General features: G+C 36.3%; 1 protein-coding gene across 1 annotated transcript in view; it reads left to right on the plus strand.

Annotated features, from left to right (window-relative positions):
• Positions 1–13,656, plus strand: part of Ac3 (adenylate cyclase 3) — a 33,301-nt gene extending 19,645 nt beyond the window's left edge. Inside the window, exons 4-9 of the mRNA XM_076908369.1 lie at positions 4,961–5,247; positions 6,444–6,772; positions 7,949–8,284; positions 10,112–10,417; positions 11,460–11,795; positions 13,350–13,656. Of these exons, the coding sequence (XP_076764484.1) occupies positions 4,961–5,247; positions 6,444–6,772; positions 7,949–8,284; positions 10,112–10,417; positions 11,460–11,795; positions 13,350–13,532 (1,777 nt within the window). The 3' untranslated portion in view covers positions 13,533–13,656. The remainder of the gene's footprint in view (positions 1–4,960; positions 5,248–6,443; positions 6,773–7,948; positions 8,285–10,111; positions 10,418–11,459; positions 11,796–13,349) is intronic.
• The last annotated feature ends 359 nt before the right edge of the window (positions 13,657–14,015 follow it).

Genomic DNA, 14,015 nt, shown 5'->3' on the forward strand with positions numbered 1-14,015 from the left:
TTGTGAAATTAGAATCTAGAGACGTGTTCTAATTTTTGTGAGAGTTGAGATGTTGCAAGCTGTGGAAAGAAATTATGCGCGTGATGCACAAAGGGTGGTCTCTTTTCTAATCTTAACAATTGCTTTTGGTAACAAAACATCGATATGAATTTGTTTAAAAATTGAAGATTCGTTCGAAGACATTACCATTAACATTTTCACTGTTCGACTTCGTCGATTTAGAAAATCGAAGGAAAGCGCGTCGAGCAGAGTGGCAGAGGGGATGTAGGCAGACTTTGAACTAAACGATATCGACGCGACATATAAAACGCGTCCTTGACGCCGACGGACACGTAATGAGCACACCCCACGTGTACATCTTTGACATCAATTACCAGGCGAAACCGCCTGGCGAGCAGTTTTTAATGCCCCGTCGTACTTTAATTTTAGCCAGCCAGTATTAAAGGGTGAGATACCCGAGTCCCGTCGCGAGCTAGCCCCGTCGATGGCCACGCTCTCAGTTTCTATCCTCTCTTTTTCAATCAGGTTAATGTATTTGGAAAAATTAACGGTCTCCGTGTCACGCGATTATGCTGTTCCCTTTTTACGTGAGGTATAAATTAAACTGTACACTTGCATTTCCATCGACTGTTCTGTAATTACAAGACTAGGATATCTGTAGAAAAGAATATTAAAAGAGATCGTCTTCAGAAGAAGAGAATTTTGAATACATTTTCTTCGGTAAGAAGACAAGGACTTCGTCAGAAATAGATAAATATTGAGCATAATTTTTATTAAGTTGAAACGTTGAGTTGTAGGTACGTTAAATGGAAATGTAGAACACGGTAGACTTGCATTTCCATCGACTGTTCTGTAATTACAAAACTAGAATGTCTATAGAAAAGAAAATTAGAATAGACCTACTTCAGAAGAAGAGAATCTTGAGTAGATCTTCTTCAGATAGAATACATAGATTTCTTCAGAAATAGATAAATATTGAGTGCAATTTTTATTAAGCTGAAACGTTGCGTTGTAGGTACTGTTGGTAATGGAAATTTAGAATATGGTACACTTGCATTTCCATCGACTGTTCTGTAATTACAAGACTGGGATATTTGTAGAGAAAAAAATAGAATAGATCTACTTCAGAAGAAGAGAATCTTGAGTAGATCTTCTTGAAATAGAAGACATAGACTTCTTCAGAGATAGATAAATATTGGATATAATTTTTATTAAGTTGAAACGTTGCGTTGTAGGTACGTTAAATGGAAATTTAGATTACGGTACACTTGCATTTTCATCGACTGTTCTGTAATTACAAGACTAGGGTATCTGTAGAAAAGAATATTAGAAGAGATCGTCTTCAGAAGAAGAGAATCTTGAGTAGATCTTCTTCAGGTAGAAGACATAAACTTCTTCAGAAGTAGATAAATATTGAGTGTAATTTTTATTAAGCTGAAACGTTGTGATGTTGGTACGTTAAGTGGAAATTTAGAATATGATACACTTGCATTTCCATCGACTATTCTGTAATTACAAGACTAGGATGTCTGTAGAAAAGAATATTAAAAGAGATCGTCTTTAGAAGAAGAAAATCTTGAATAAATTTTCTTTAGAAAGAAGACAGATTTCTTCAGAAATAGATAAATAATGAGTACAATTTTTATTAAGGTAAAACGTTGCGTTGTTGATACGTTAAATGGAAAATTAGGATCCTAAGTATTTTAATACAGTAGATTCTTCTGTAACATGGTAGACATGTCTTGTATTATATGAATTCATGTTGTTGCCGTTTAAAGACCAAAGCAATGAAAATATTTGTTATATTTACAATAACTTTCTTTAACAATAAGGCTTAAGACAGTATATGGCAATTTTTATGGCTCTTGCATAATAAATTAACCGGTACATTTGCATTTCTATCGACTGTTCTGTAATTACAAGACTAGGATATCTGTAGAAAAGAATATTAGAATAGATCTTCTTCAGAAGAAGAGAATCTTGAGTAAGTCTTCTTCAGAAGGAAGATACAGACTTCTTTAAAAATAGATAAATATTGAGTGCAATTTTTATTATGCTGGAACGTTAGATTGTAGGTACTTTAAATGGAAATTTAGAATATTAGTGTCTTAAATAATTTTAGAATATTATTTAAAATGTAGAATATTACTGTCTTAAAGGGAAATTTAGAATATTAAGTATTTTGATACAGTAGACTCTTCTATGACATGGTAGACATGTCTTGTATTATATGAATCCATGTTGTTGCCCTTTAAAAACCAAAGCAATGAAAATATTTGTTACATTTACAATAACTTTCTTTAATAATCAGGCTTAAGACAGTACATGGCAATTTTTATGGCTCTTGAATAATAAATTCTTTTTTCACAAGATATATAGTCAGAAAGTTATAAAACTACTAAACATATCTAATTCATGTAGGTATTTTACATTTATTTTACACGCAGGTTTAAACACAGCTTGATTGATAGTATTTATGTAGCTGAGATAACAGAGTCATATTAATTAATAAAACTAAAACGTGATAAAATCGCAGTAGCTGTCTCATTTTTTCACTGCGTTATGCGAGTCCCTTTTATACGATTTCTATACGTATTCTACGAACGAGTGTTATACAGTCAACTCTTCTATAACACGATAAATTCGTATCGCATTATATGAAAACTGCTCTATAAAAAACTATTAGATTACACCTAATACAAATCATGTCAATTCGTGTCGTATTAAATTTAAATTACGCTATAAGAAACTCAGAACTGAATAAAATATAAATCAGTTTGATTCCTTCTACGTTGCATGAAAATTCCATTCTCAGATGACCAAGTTATAATACATACAATTATAAAATAAAATTTTACAAATGTAAGAGGCAATATACAGCTTAATACCTTTATAAGTGTGGAATAATAATATTGTAAAAGTTTGATGGATTGATTGTGCGACTGCGTCGTCGCGAGATAAAGTCGCGTCTATTTACTTCCTGTAGGACGCGAGGCTCGCAGCGAAGGCATCAGTTGCTGTATGGCTAGCTTAGAGGAAGCACGTAGCTCGTTCTTTTCACTGCAATACTTTTCTTACTTAGTTAAATATATATTAAATAGATATACATTAGAATATGGAACCGTACAACTAGAGTATCGTGCTATAAGAGAGGTAAGAGAGAAATATAAGAGAGATAAGAGAGTTAAGAGAGAGAGTTAAAAGAGTTGAGAGAGAGAGAGTTAAGGGAGTTAAGAGAGTTATGAGAGTTAAGAGAGAGAATTAAGGGATTTAAGAGAGTTAAGAGAGTTAAGAGAGAGGGTTAAGGGAGTTAAGAGAGTTAAGAGAGAGGGTTAAGGGAGTTAAGAGAGTTAAGAGAGTTAAGAGAGAGAGTTAACGGAATTAAGAGAGTTAAAAGAGTTGAGAGAGAGATAGTTAAGGGAGTTAAGAGAGTTAAGAGAGTTAAAAGAGTTAAGAGAGAGAGAGAGAGAGAGTTAACGGAATTAAGAGAGTTAAAAGAGTTGAGAGAGGGATAGTTAAAGGAGTTAAGAGAGTTAAGAGAGTTTACGAGAGAGTTATAAGAGAGTTTACAATTACTCGTGTCATGATTCGAATTAGTCCACCTACTATAATCGCGTATTACGTAATTATTATTCGCACGAGCCAGAATTCAGTCGAGGACAATAACGCGACGCGAAGTTCCCTCCAGAACAGCTTTCAAAAGATGTTCGAACGCCCATCAATGGCGCCATGAATTGAAAATAGCGTATTCTCGTATCAATTCCGTCGCGTTTCATGTTCACGTCCTCGGGTAATCAGAATCCCTTAGAAATTCCTATTTCCTCGTTCCCCTTTGAATAATCCAGTGTCCAATTGTGGCCGCGAAATGGAATCCAGTATTGAAACTCTTTCATCAGTATCGAATGTACGTGCACGTTACAAGTTTGAGGTAGCTGTGTTAGAAAATTGAAATTTTAATCTAAATAATATATTACTAAGCTTTTTCACTTTTCAGACGATTTAGCATCGTTATTCTCTTGACCTTTTCTTCGATATAGCGTGTTCCATCAAAGAATTTTCGAAGAGTCAACAGTATTTCTATTTTTCATTCTTTAATTGTGGAGTAGCCTAGTGCAGGGGTTTTTAAAAAATGAGCTGCAACAGTGATATTTAATTTCTTATCAAGATCTAGCAATTTAATAGTAGAATCCATTTTCAAACAATCTGTCAACATCATTATCTTCTTGTATTATAAGAATATAAAGTTAATATTGCTTTGGCAAGTGCTATCCAACTATAAAGTATTCAGGACACCTTAGAGGCTCCCACGAAGGGTGTTGCAACGAAAGCAGCTCAAGAGATGCTAGCCTAGCGTTCCAATATTTTAAAAACGGTTCATAATTTTCTGCTGCAAAGCTAGAACCACTAGAAATCTTTGGTAAGCGCTGTTTAGTCTCAAGAAAATTAGTGCACACCAGAGACACCCCACCAAGGGTGTTGTGACCAGAAAATTCCTGAGAATCGCTAGTCTGGTGTTGCAATATTTTTAAAACGATTCATAATTTTTCCTTGCAAAGCTAGAACCACCAGAAATGTTTGAAAAGCACTGTCTAGTTTCAAGAAATTTAGTGCACCCCAGACACACTCCATCGAAGGTGCTGTGACCAGAAAATTCCAGAAAACCTCTAGTCTGGTGTCGCAATATCTTAAAAACTCTCTTAAAAACGATTCATAATTTTCTGCTGCAAAGTTAGAACCACCAGAAATGTTTGGTAAGCATTGTCTAGCCTCAAGAAATTTAGAGCACCCTAGAGACACCCCATCAAGGGTGCTGGGGGTGCTTTTCAACGAAAAAATTCCTGAGAACCGCCAATCTAGTGTCGCAATATTTTTAAAACGATTAGTAATTTCTCGACGTAAAACTAGAACCATCAAAAATTACCAACGAAAGCGTTGCGCTAAATGATGACTACTGTTACAGGAGGGTGCACATCTCGAACGCGACGCTGAGCTTCTTGAACGGCGAGTTCGAGGTCGAGCCGGCTCACGGTGAGGACAGAGAAGAGGCACTACAGAAGGCGGGTATCGTCACTTATTTCATAGTACGCGCGTTGAAGCCGTTCAAACCAGCTGTCACCAAGAGCCTCGCCTCGCTGACGGACGCTGAGACCACCAGGAGGACGATGGACAGCTCCAGGGATGGGAGGAACAACAAGGAGGACTCGGAGGAGTTCAGGCAGAGGCTCAGGAAGGAGCTCGTCAGCAAAAGTGAGGATGTTGACTCTTTATCTCGAAACAGGAACTGAGAACGTCCAATATGTAACTTTTCAGTTAACTTTTGTTATTGAGACGTTTGATAGAAGCTTCGTAGCGATATCAATGTTCGACTTTTCTTATTGGTTCTCTTTTAACTTCTGTTGAGTCGTAGTGTCGATTGTTTTATTGATGATGAATAAATGATACGATGTTAGTATATACATAATTAAGTTCTCAGTGAACTATGCTTCTAAATTATTATATATACACTTCTCGATTATTATTTGCAAAATTGTGTATGGTTAATGGTAGAGATTGCTAAGAACTGGAGAAGAATGGACTGTGTCCTTTTTTCGTTAGAATAAGGGGACTCGTTTAATACAATTTTACAAAATTTGGTGTTTTATGATTCAACAATTTCAATTTTCATACTCAATCGTGATCAAATTCACCGATTTCAGCTGATCTTCAGAGAGTTTCTACGCTATTAATTATTAACATTTTAATATCTCTCTGCTAGATTATTTACACTTGTTTCACCACGAATAATTTTTCAAGGCAAAAATCCAATTCATTCAAACTGAAAGTATAATTATTGATAAAAATGTGGATCGCAGGCTGAGGTGCGCATCTAAAGGGCCATGCGCATTGGCTAACTTTGCGGTTCAAGGATGGCAAAATAAAATCCTCGTTGATTGTTTCATTAACGATGAATAAATGACACGATGTTATTATGTACATAATTAAGTTCTCAGCGAATTATGCTTCTAAATTATTATATATATACTTCTTGATTATTATTTGCAAAACTGTGTATGGTTAATGGTAAAGATTGTTAAGAACTGGAGAGGAATGGGCTGTGTCCTTTTTTCGTTAGAATAAGCAGATTCGTTTAGTACAATTTTACGAAATTTGCTGTTTTACGACTTAACAATTTCAATTTTCATATTCACTCACCAATTTCAGCTGATCTTCAGAGAATTCCCATGCTATTAATTAACATTTTAATATCTCTCTACTAGATTATTTTATACTTTACAATTTGTTTCACTACTACTTGTTGCAATAATTGTTTCATTATTTGTTACAATACTTGCTTCATTATTTGTTACAATACTTGTTTCGTTACAAATAATTTTTCAAGGCAAAAAAAAAATCCAATCCATTCAAACTAAAAGTATATTAATTGAAAAAAATGTTGATCGCAGGCTGTGGCGCGCATCTAAAGGGCCACGCGCATTGGCTGACTCTGCGGTTCAAGGATGCCAAAGTGGAGTCCGCGTTCCACCACGCGGAAGAGGCGTTCTCGCCGCTGTCCCTGCTGGGCGGGCCGCTGGTGATGATCTGCGCTGCCCCAGTTTGGACGTTTCAACCCTGGGGACCTTTCACGTGGGGTGGTATAGGAGTTGTGTTACTGTTCGCGATAGTTCTGGCCGGTGCCACCTGTTTGGGCAGCTCCATTAAAGCTATGTGGCTCAGGCGAACTCTGGCCTTGCTGATGACTTCTTCCCTCGGGGTCTTCCTGCTCCTCGATATGGTACGTATAGATTTTACATTGAATTTATATCGACTCGTAAGCGTATTACTCTTGGACCATTTTCAAAAATCTCTGAGTACTTTACGTTATAATTCTATCTCGTTGTTATATCGTACAGTGTAACAAGCTAATGAAATTAATTGATTAATATTAAAAACCGCTATGAAAGAGACCATTTCTGGAAGCTCGAAAATAGTGACTAGTCGAATCATCAAAATGAGATGTAATGTTTGGAGTTTTCTCTGATAAAGGAACGCAATAAAAGAAGCTTGATTACTTGTACGCATGTAAAAAAAGATTGCAAAAATCTCAGATTATTTTACATTATACTTCTACCTTGTTGTTATATTGCATAATGTAACAAGCTAATGAAATTAATTGATTAATATTAAAAACCGCTATGAAAGAGACCATTTCTGGAAGCTCGAAAATAGTGACTAGTCGAATCATCAAAATGAGATATAATGTTTGGAGTTTTCTCTGATAAAGGAACGCAATAAAAGAAGCTTGATTACTTGTACGCATGTAAAAAAGATTGCAAAAATCTCAGATTATTTTACATTATACTTCTACCTTATTGTTATATTGCATAATGTAACAAGCTAATGAAATTAATCGATTAATATTGAGAGCCGCTATGAAAGAGACCATTTCTAGAAGCTCGAGGAATTAGAAGACGAAAATAGCGACTATTTAAATCATCAAAATGCGATGTAATGTTTGGACTTTTTTCTGAGAAAGAAACAATAAAAAAAGCTTGATTAGTTGTACGCATGTGAAAAAGATTTCAAAAATCTCAGAGTACTTTATATCTCAGAGTACTTCTACCTTGTTGTTATATCGTACAGTATAACAAACTAATGAACTTAATCAATTAACATTAAGAACCGCTCTGAAAGAGACCATTTTTGGAAGCTTCGGGAATTAGAAGATGAAAATGGGGACTATTTGAATTATCAAAATGTGATGTAATATTTAGAGTTTTTTCTGAGAAAGAAATGAAATAAAAAAAGCTTAATTACTTGTACACATGTAAAAAAGATTTGACGAAAGCTCACAAGCGGTTCTTAACGATCGCAACTTCTTATTCTGCCTGCTGTTTCAGTATTTTTTTTTTCTATACATTGTTGTAAATTTTAAACTATTAACTTTTACGTTTTCTTGGTCGTTTAATAGTTCAACTGCGTGGTCATCGAGGAAACGATTCCGCCCCTGAACGCCAGCATAACCCTGTCAACGAGATGCCCGTACCCTTCTTACTACTCGTACATCGGTGTGCTGACGCTAGTGGCGATCTCGATGCCGACGTACATATGCTACCTGGGCAAAGCATACCTGATGTACGGCATCGCAGGCATGCAGTGTTCCATCAACATCTGGTTACTCGGCTCGAGACTCGACTGGGAGGACCACGCCTCTTCGCCCCTCGAACCGAGCGCTGTCCCAGCGAAATACTGCCTATCCGCCACCCTGCTCATCGTCGCGACCTGTTTGGTCATCGTCTCCAGATACGTGAGTGATGCTAATTGCTAATTTCCGCTCTGTAAAGTTGATTTGGTGGATCGACGGTGTGACTGCGTCGTCACCAGGTCGAGTGGCATTAGTTTGTCTTTGTTGAACGTGAGAATCGCTGAGGAGTGATCCACAGTCGATGCATAGTTAATTTATGAGAAATAATTAGAGAGAATTTATTTGTAAGGTACTGTAGAATTGTTAGTTGACAAGTGCTTTCTTTCTTTTGAGGTCAAAAAGCGGCCTTATTTGGTTTCTAACGCGGATCTTGAGAAGTATCCTTTTTATTTTCCTGATGCTAAGAACTGAGCAGCAAGCATTAGTATTTTCTTGTCATTCATTTCATATAAATGTTTTTTACACAGTTCCATGCAAAGATATTAAGATAAAAGATTAACTACTGACATTAAGCTTAAGGATTACGAATTGCATAAGTGTAAAGAAAGAATTAAAGGAAAAAGTCTGGTATTAAATATTATCGATAATGTTTAGTGGAAATAGAGGTGTGCTGCTACACAGTTCCATGCAAAGATATTCAGATGAAAGACGGCTACTGACATTAAGCTTAAGGATTACGAATTGCATAAGTGTATTAAATGTTATCGATAATATTAAATGGAAATAGAGGGGTGCTGCTACATAGTTCCATGAAAAGATATTAAGATGGAAGATGGTTGATGACATTAAGTTTAAAAATTACGAATTGCATAAGTGTAAAGAAAGAATTAAAGAAAAAAAGTTTTGTATTAAATATTATCGACAATATTAAATGGAAATAGAGGGGTGCTGCTACAAAGTTTCATGCAAAGATATTAAGATGAAAGATGGCTACTGACATTTAGCTTAAAGATTACGAAATACTACTGAAATTAAGCTTAAGGATTACGAATTGCACAAGTGTAAAGAAAGAATTAAAAAAAAAATCTTATATTAAATGTTATCGATAATGTCAAGTGGAAATAGAAGGGTGCTGTGGTTCCACAGTGCCCATACGCGAGCCATCACTGTCTTCGAAAGTTTTCTACCGCTCGATTGTTGGATTAAAACGTCGACACGTATGGAATCGCACGAGTACAACCCTCGATACGGGAATAATAATCGAGCCTCCGTACGAGGCCCTTGAATTCATCAAAGCCAACGAGGGCGCGCTTGTTTCGACAGCTGCGGGCGCATCCTTCACCCCGTTGAACGCAATTTACATTTAGCTGAAATCAAATCAACCTGAAAGCCTCCATAAACGTACCGAATTCTTAATAAAATCGTGGAATAATTTCAATTGCAAATTTCACAATTATAACAAATTATACGAGCAAAATTCCAGTTGACTCATATTATATTACTTATATATACAAATAAAGTTAAAAGAGACAACTGGAAATTTCAATTGCAAATTTCATAATTACAACAAATTATACGAGCAAAATTCCAGTTGACTCTTTTAGATTATATATTAGCTTATATATTTTATATATATGTACGAAGCTAAAACAGTCAATTGGAAGTTTGCTCATATAATTAGTTATAATTATGAAATTTGCAATTGAAATTACTCCACGGTTTTATGAAGAGTTCGATACCTTTATAGAGGCATTCAGGTTGATTTGATTTCAGCTAAATGTAAATTGCGCGTATATATATATATACTAAAAAGTGTTACCAAAGTCAGGTGCGAGATATAATTATTATCGTGGAAAAAGTGAAGCGGACACGTGTGCGTGTCGAGGTCTCTAATTATAAAATTGGCAAATGCGAGGAAAGGTTAAGAGTTAGGGGCGATGCGTGGCTCGTTTCGACCACTCTGTGGCTCAGAGGCTGATCGATTTCCAGGCGGAGAAGTCGAGGAGGATGTTGTACCTGCGAGGCAGAGAGGTGGTCGCGCAGCGGGAGAGGGCGGCTGACATGAAGCGCAGAAACGGCGCGCTGATATACAACATACTTCCGCCGCACGTGGCCGCTTACTTCCTCTCGAGGGCGAGACACCACGACGACCTGTACAGCCAGAGCTACGCGGAGGTGGGCGTTCTGTTCGCCAGCATGCCGAACTTTGCCGACTTCTACAGCGAGGAGAGCATCAACAACCAGGGCCTCGAGTGTCTCAGGTTTCTCAACGAAGTTATATCCGACTTCGACGCGGTGAGTGATTCCAATTTCTGTCCAGGGATTTCATTCGAGCTCGAGTTTAATTTATAGCAGAAGAACTTGGCGAATTTCTGAACGATTCTATATTTATTAATTGTTCATTGCACTGTTGAACTTAGTATATTGAGTACTCGATGGCTACTGATTGAGATCAACTATTTGTTTTTTAAGTTTTAAATTTTAAGTTTTAAGTTTCAAGTTTCAAGTTTCAAGTTCTAAGTTTTAAGTTTTGTTTTCACTTATACTTCAGAACTATTTTATACCATTTACAAGTATCTTAAGGTTAAATGGTGCATGGAAGTTGAATGAGTTTGTAGAATGAATGTGAGAATGAAGATCTGTTTAATTATATGAGAAGGTTGGAGTCATCAGGGGTTGTTCTGGTGGATGTGGAAATTGTACTCCTGTATTGGCAAGGCCTTTGGTCTGAGGGTGTGTCAAGGTGGTGAAATGGATCAACGGAAAGGTAGAAAATGAGAAAAAGCGGGAAAGTACAGAAAGAGAGAAGAGAATGCGGATAAAAGTCCATTGGACGTTTATTAAAGGTGTCTATGTGGTCGCAGTCTGTTTGGGTGATATTAAGGGTTGTAGACACTGATGAGATTTATGACACAGTGCAAGGTGAAGGCGTAAAATCACGTACTATCTAAGTTTCATATTCAGATAGTAGAAAAAATTAAAGACCTTTCTCAAAAATAGCAGTCACCTCGACCGTGGCATAAATCTCGCGATGAAAGATAGGGTGTGCCTTGAAATTAATGGTTTCTGGAACCAACCATTGATTTATACAAATTGTATTCTTCAATTGAAAGAAAAGCTTGAGAGGAATACGTGGGAAGATTTAGTGGTTCTCTCGTCAAATCCCTCAAAAATAGCAATCACCTCGACTGTGGCATACATCTCGCGATGAAAGATAGGGTGTGCCTTGAAATTGATGGTTTATGGAACTGTCCATTGATTTATACAAATTGTATTCTTCAATTGAAAGGAAAATTTGAGAGAATCACGTGGTAAGGTTTAATGGTTCTCTCGTCAGATCCTCGACCAGTACAAATTCAAAGACATCATCAAAATCAAGACGATAGGCTCGACGTACATGGCGGCGTCTGGTATCACGGAGTCAGCGGAATCAGAAGAAGCGCCACGATGGAGTCACTTGTCCACGCTCGTTGAATTCGCTCTGGAGTTGAAGAAGGCGTTGTCGAGTATCAATGAGCAGAGCTTCAATCATTTCGTCTTGAAGATGGGCATCAATCACGGCCCTGTGACCGCTGGGGTAATTGGCGCCAGGAAACCTCATTACGACATTTGGGGGAACACCGTGAATGTTGCGTCCAGGATGGAGAGCACTGGGAAAGTAGGCTGCATCCAGGTAAAATATCTCTAAATACACGTAAATCGATCAAATATTAAGGTAATGTGATGTGCTGGTGACTTAATGCACTTGACAATTAGCAAAAAAAAAAAAGAAAAATTTGATTATTAGTAGTATTGACATTATCATTAAAATATTAAGGTAATGTAATGTGCTGGTGACTTAATGCACTTAACAAATAGCAAAGAAAGAAAAGCTTGATTATTAGTAGTATTGGCATTATCAATAAAATATTAAGGGAATGTAATGTGCTGGTGATTTAATGCACTTGACAAATAGCAAAAAAAAGAAAAACTTGATTATTAGTAGTATTGGCATTATCAAATAAATAAAATATTAAGGTAATGTGATGTTCTGGTGACTTAATACACTTAACAAATAGAGAAAAAAATGCAATACTTGATTATTAGTAGTATTCGCACTTTAAGCTTACCCTTTTGCAGATTAAATTTATCTTTTTGAATGTCAAACTCATCTTTTATCGATCAAGTACTTCTACTTGAATATCTCATTTAAAAAAGCACCAAATGTAAACTATGTAAATGAAAAATATTATTCAAAATGGTACAGATATTTATTTAAAAGTTATTACCAATTCGTTAAAGTCAGTATATATTACGTAGGTCAGAATTGTACAATAAATGGTATGTATGCATGAAAATAGTATGTAAGTATAATTGACATATTCTGCTATAGCATTTGCTGGTGACTTAAAAAGTTGGTGGTAGTTAGACTCTTCGAAAGATCGATATATTTGCATTTTTCTGTTGACAATTGCACACAATTTTCATACATATGCACATACTACATACATTAAATATGCAATTATGAATTATGTACTGACTTTAAGGAATAGATAATTACTTTTGAATAAACATCCCAACTTTTTTATATGAAATTATTTATTTTTTGCTAAGTTGAAGTAGAAGTTGATTTGCAAAAGGGCGAATTTAATTTGGAAAAGGATAAATTTAATTTGAAAAGGAGGAATTTAAGTTTACAAAAGGGTGAATTCAATTTTGCAAATGGATGAATTTAATTCGCAAAGGAATGAATTTGATTTGAAAGGGGGGAATTTAAGTTTACAAAAGGGTGAATTCAATTTTGCAAATGGATGAATTTAATTCGCAAAGGAATGGATTTGATTTGAAGAAGGGGATTTTAAGTTTGCAAAAAGGTGAATTCAATATTGCAAATAGATGAATTTAATTCGCAAAGGAATGAATTTGATTTGGAAAGGGGGAAGTTAAGTTTGCAAAAGAGTGAATTCAATTTTGCAAATGGATGAATTTAATTCGCAAAGAAATAAATTTGATTTGAAAAGGGAGAATTTAAGTTTGCAAAAGAGTGAATTCAATTTTGCAAATAGATCAATTTAATTCCCAAAGGAATGAATTTGTTTTGAAAAAAGGGAATTTAAGTTTGCCAAAGGGTGAATTCAATTTCGCAAATAGCTGAATTTAATTCGCAAAAAAGTGAACTCAAAGTATCGACATTGTACGCCACACAAATAACAGTAGAACAATATAAAAAATAATCATTGAATCGCAGGTCACAGACGAGACGCGAAAGATCTTGGAGCCATTTGGCTTTGGCTTCGAGCAACGCGGCCTGGTGTTCGTCAAGGGCAAAGGACAGCTGCTCACCCACTACCTGGTGTCCAAGGACGGGGTGTCCTTGAACCTGGACAGCGACCTGCCAGTCGAACCCACCCATCCGATCATCTATCAGTAGGCTAATACTCGAAGGCTCTAAAAAACTTCAACGCAAACTCTTCCTCGTTCACGAAGGGACCTTTCGTCGGAGCAAGGTTTTCTCTCTCTCGATGACCCTCCAAGAGGCCGTTCGAGGCGGATGAAGAAGGAAGAATCCGCAGGAAACGAAGCCCAGCGCGCTGCAAATAAGTCGCGCGAAGCAAACCAGGAAAGAATTGTGAAGGTAACGAAGAACCTGCCTAGAGCAACAGAATGAAGGACCCGTGAGGTGGAACAAGGACGAAGGATCTGTGAAACGAGAGAAATATCGAGAACAGATCCAGGCTGATTAGATTAACTCAATTTATGTAGACATTTTGCTACGATTCTTGTTCTTTCTGTTTCTCGAAGGAATGTCTGTTTAGAAAATTTCTTTTCTTTCTAAGTTATCACGATTTTCGTCGAGAAGATACTCCACGACGGTGCTCAGTATTGGTCAGACGTTGAACACTTATTCAGCCAC

The sequence above is a fragment of the Xylocopa sonorina genome, chromosome 18, assembly GCF_050948175.1.
Source record: "Xylocopa sonorina isolate GNS202 chromosome 18, iyXylSono1_principal, whole genome shotgun sequence".
Lineage (NCBI taxonomy): Eukaryota > Metazoa > Arthropoda > Insecta > Hymenoptera > Apidae > Xylocopa > Xylocopa sonorina.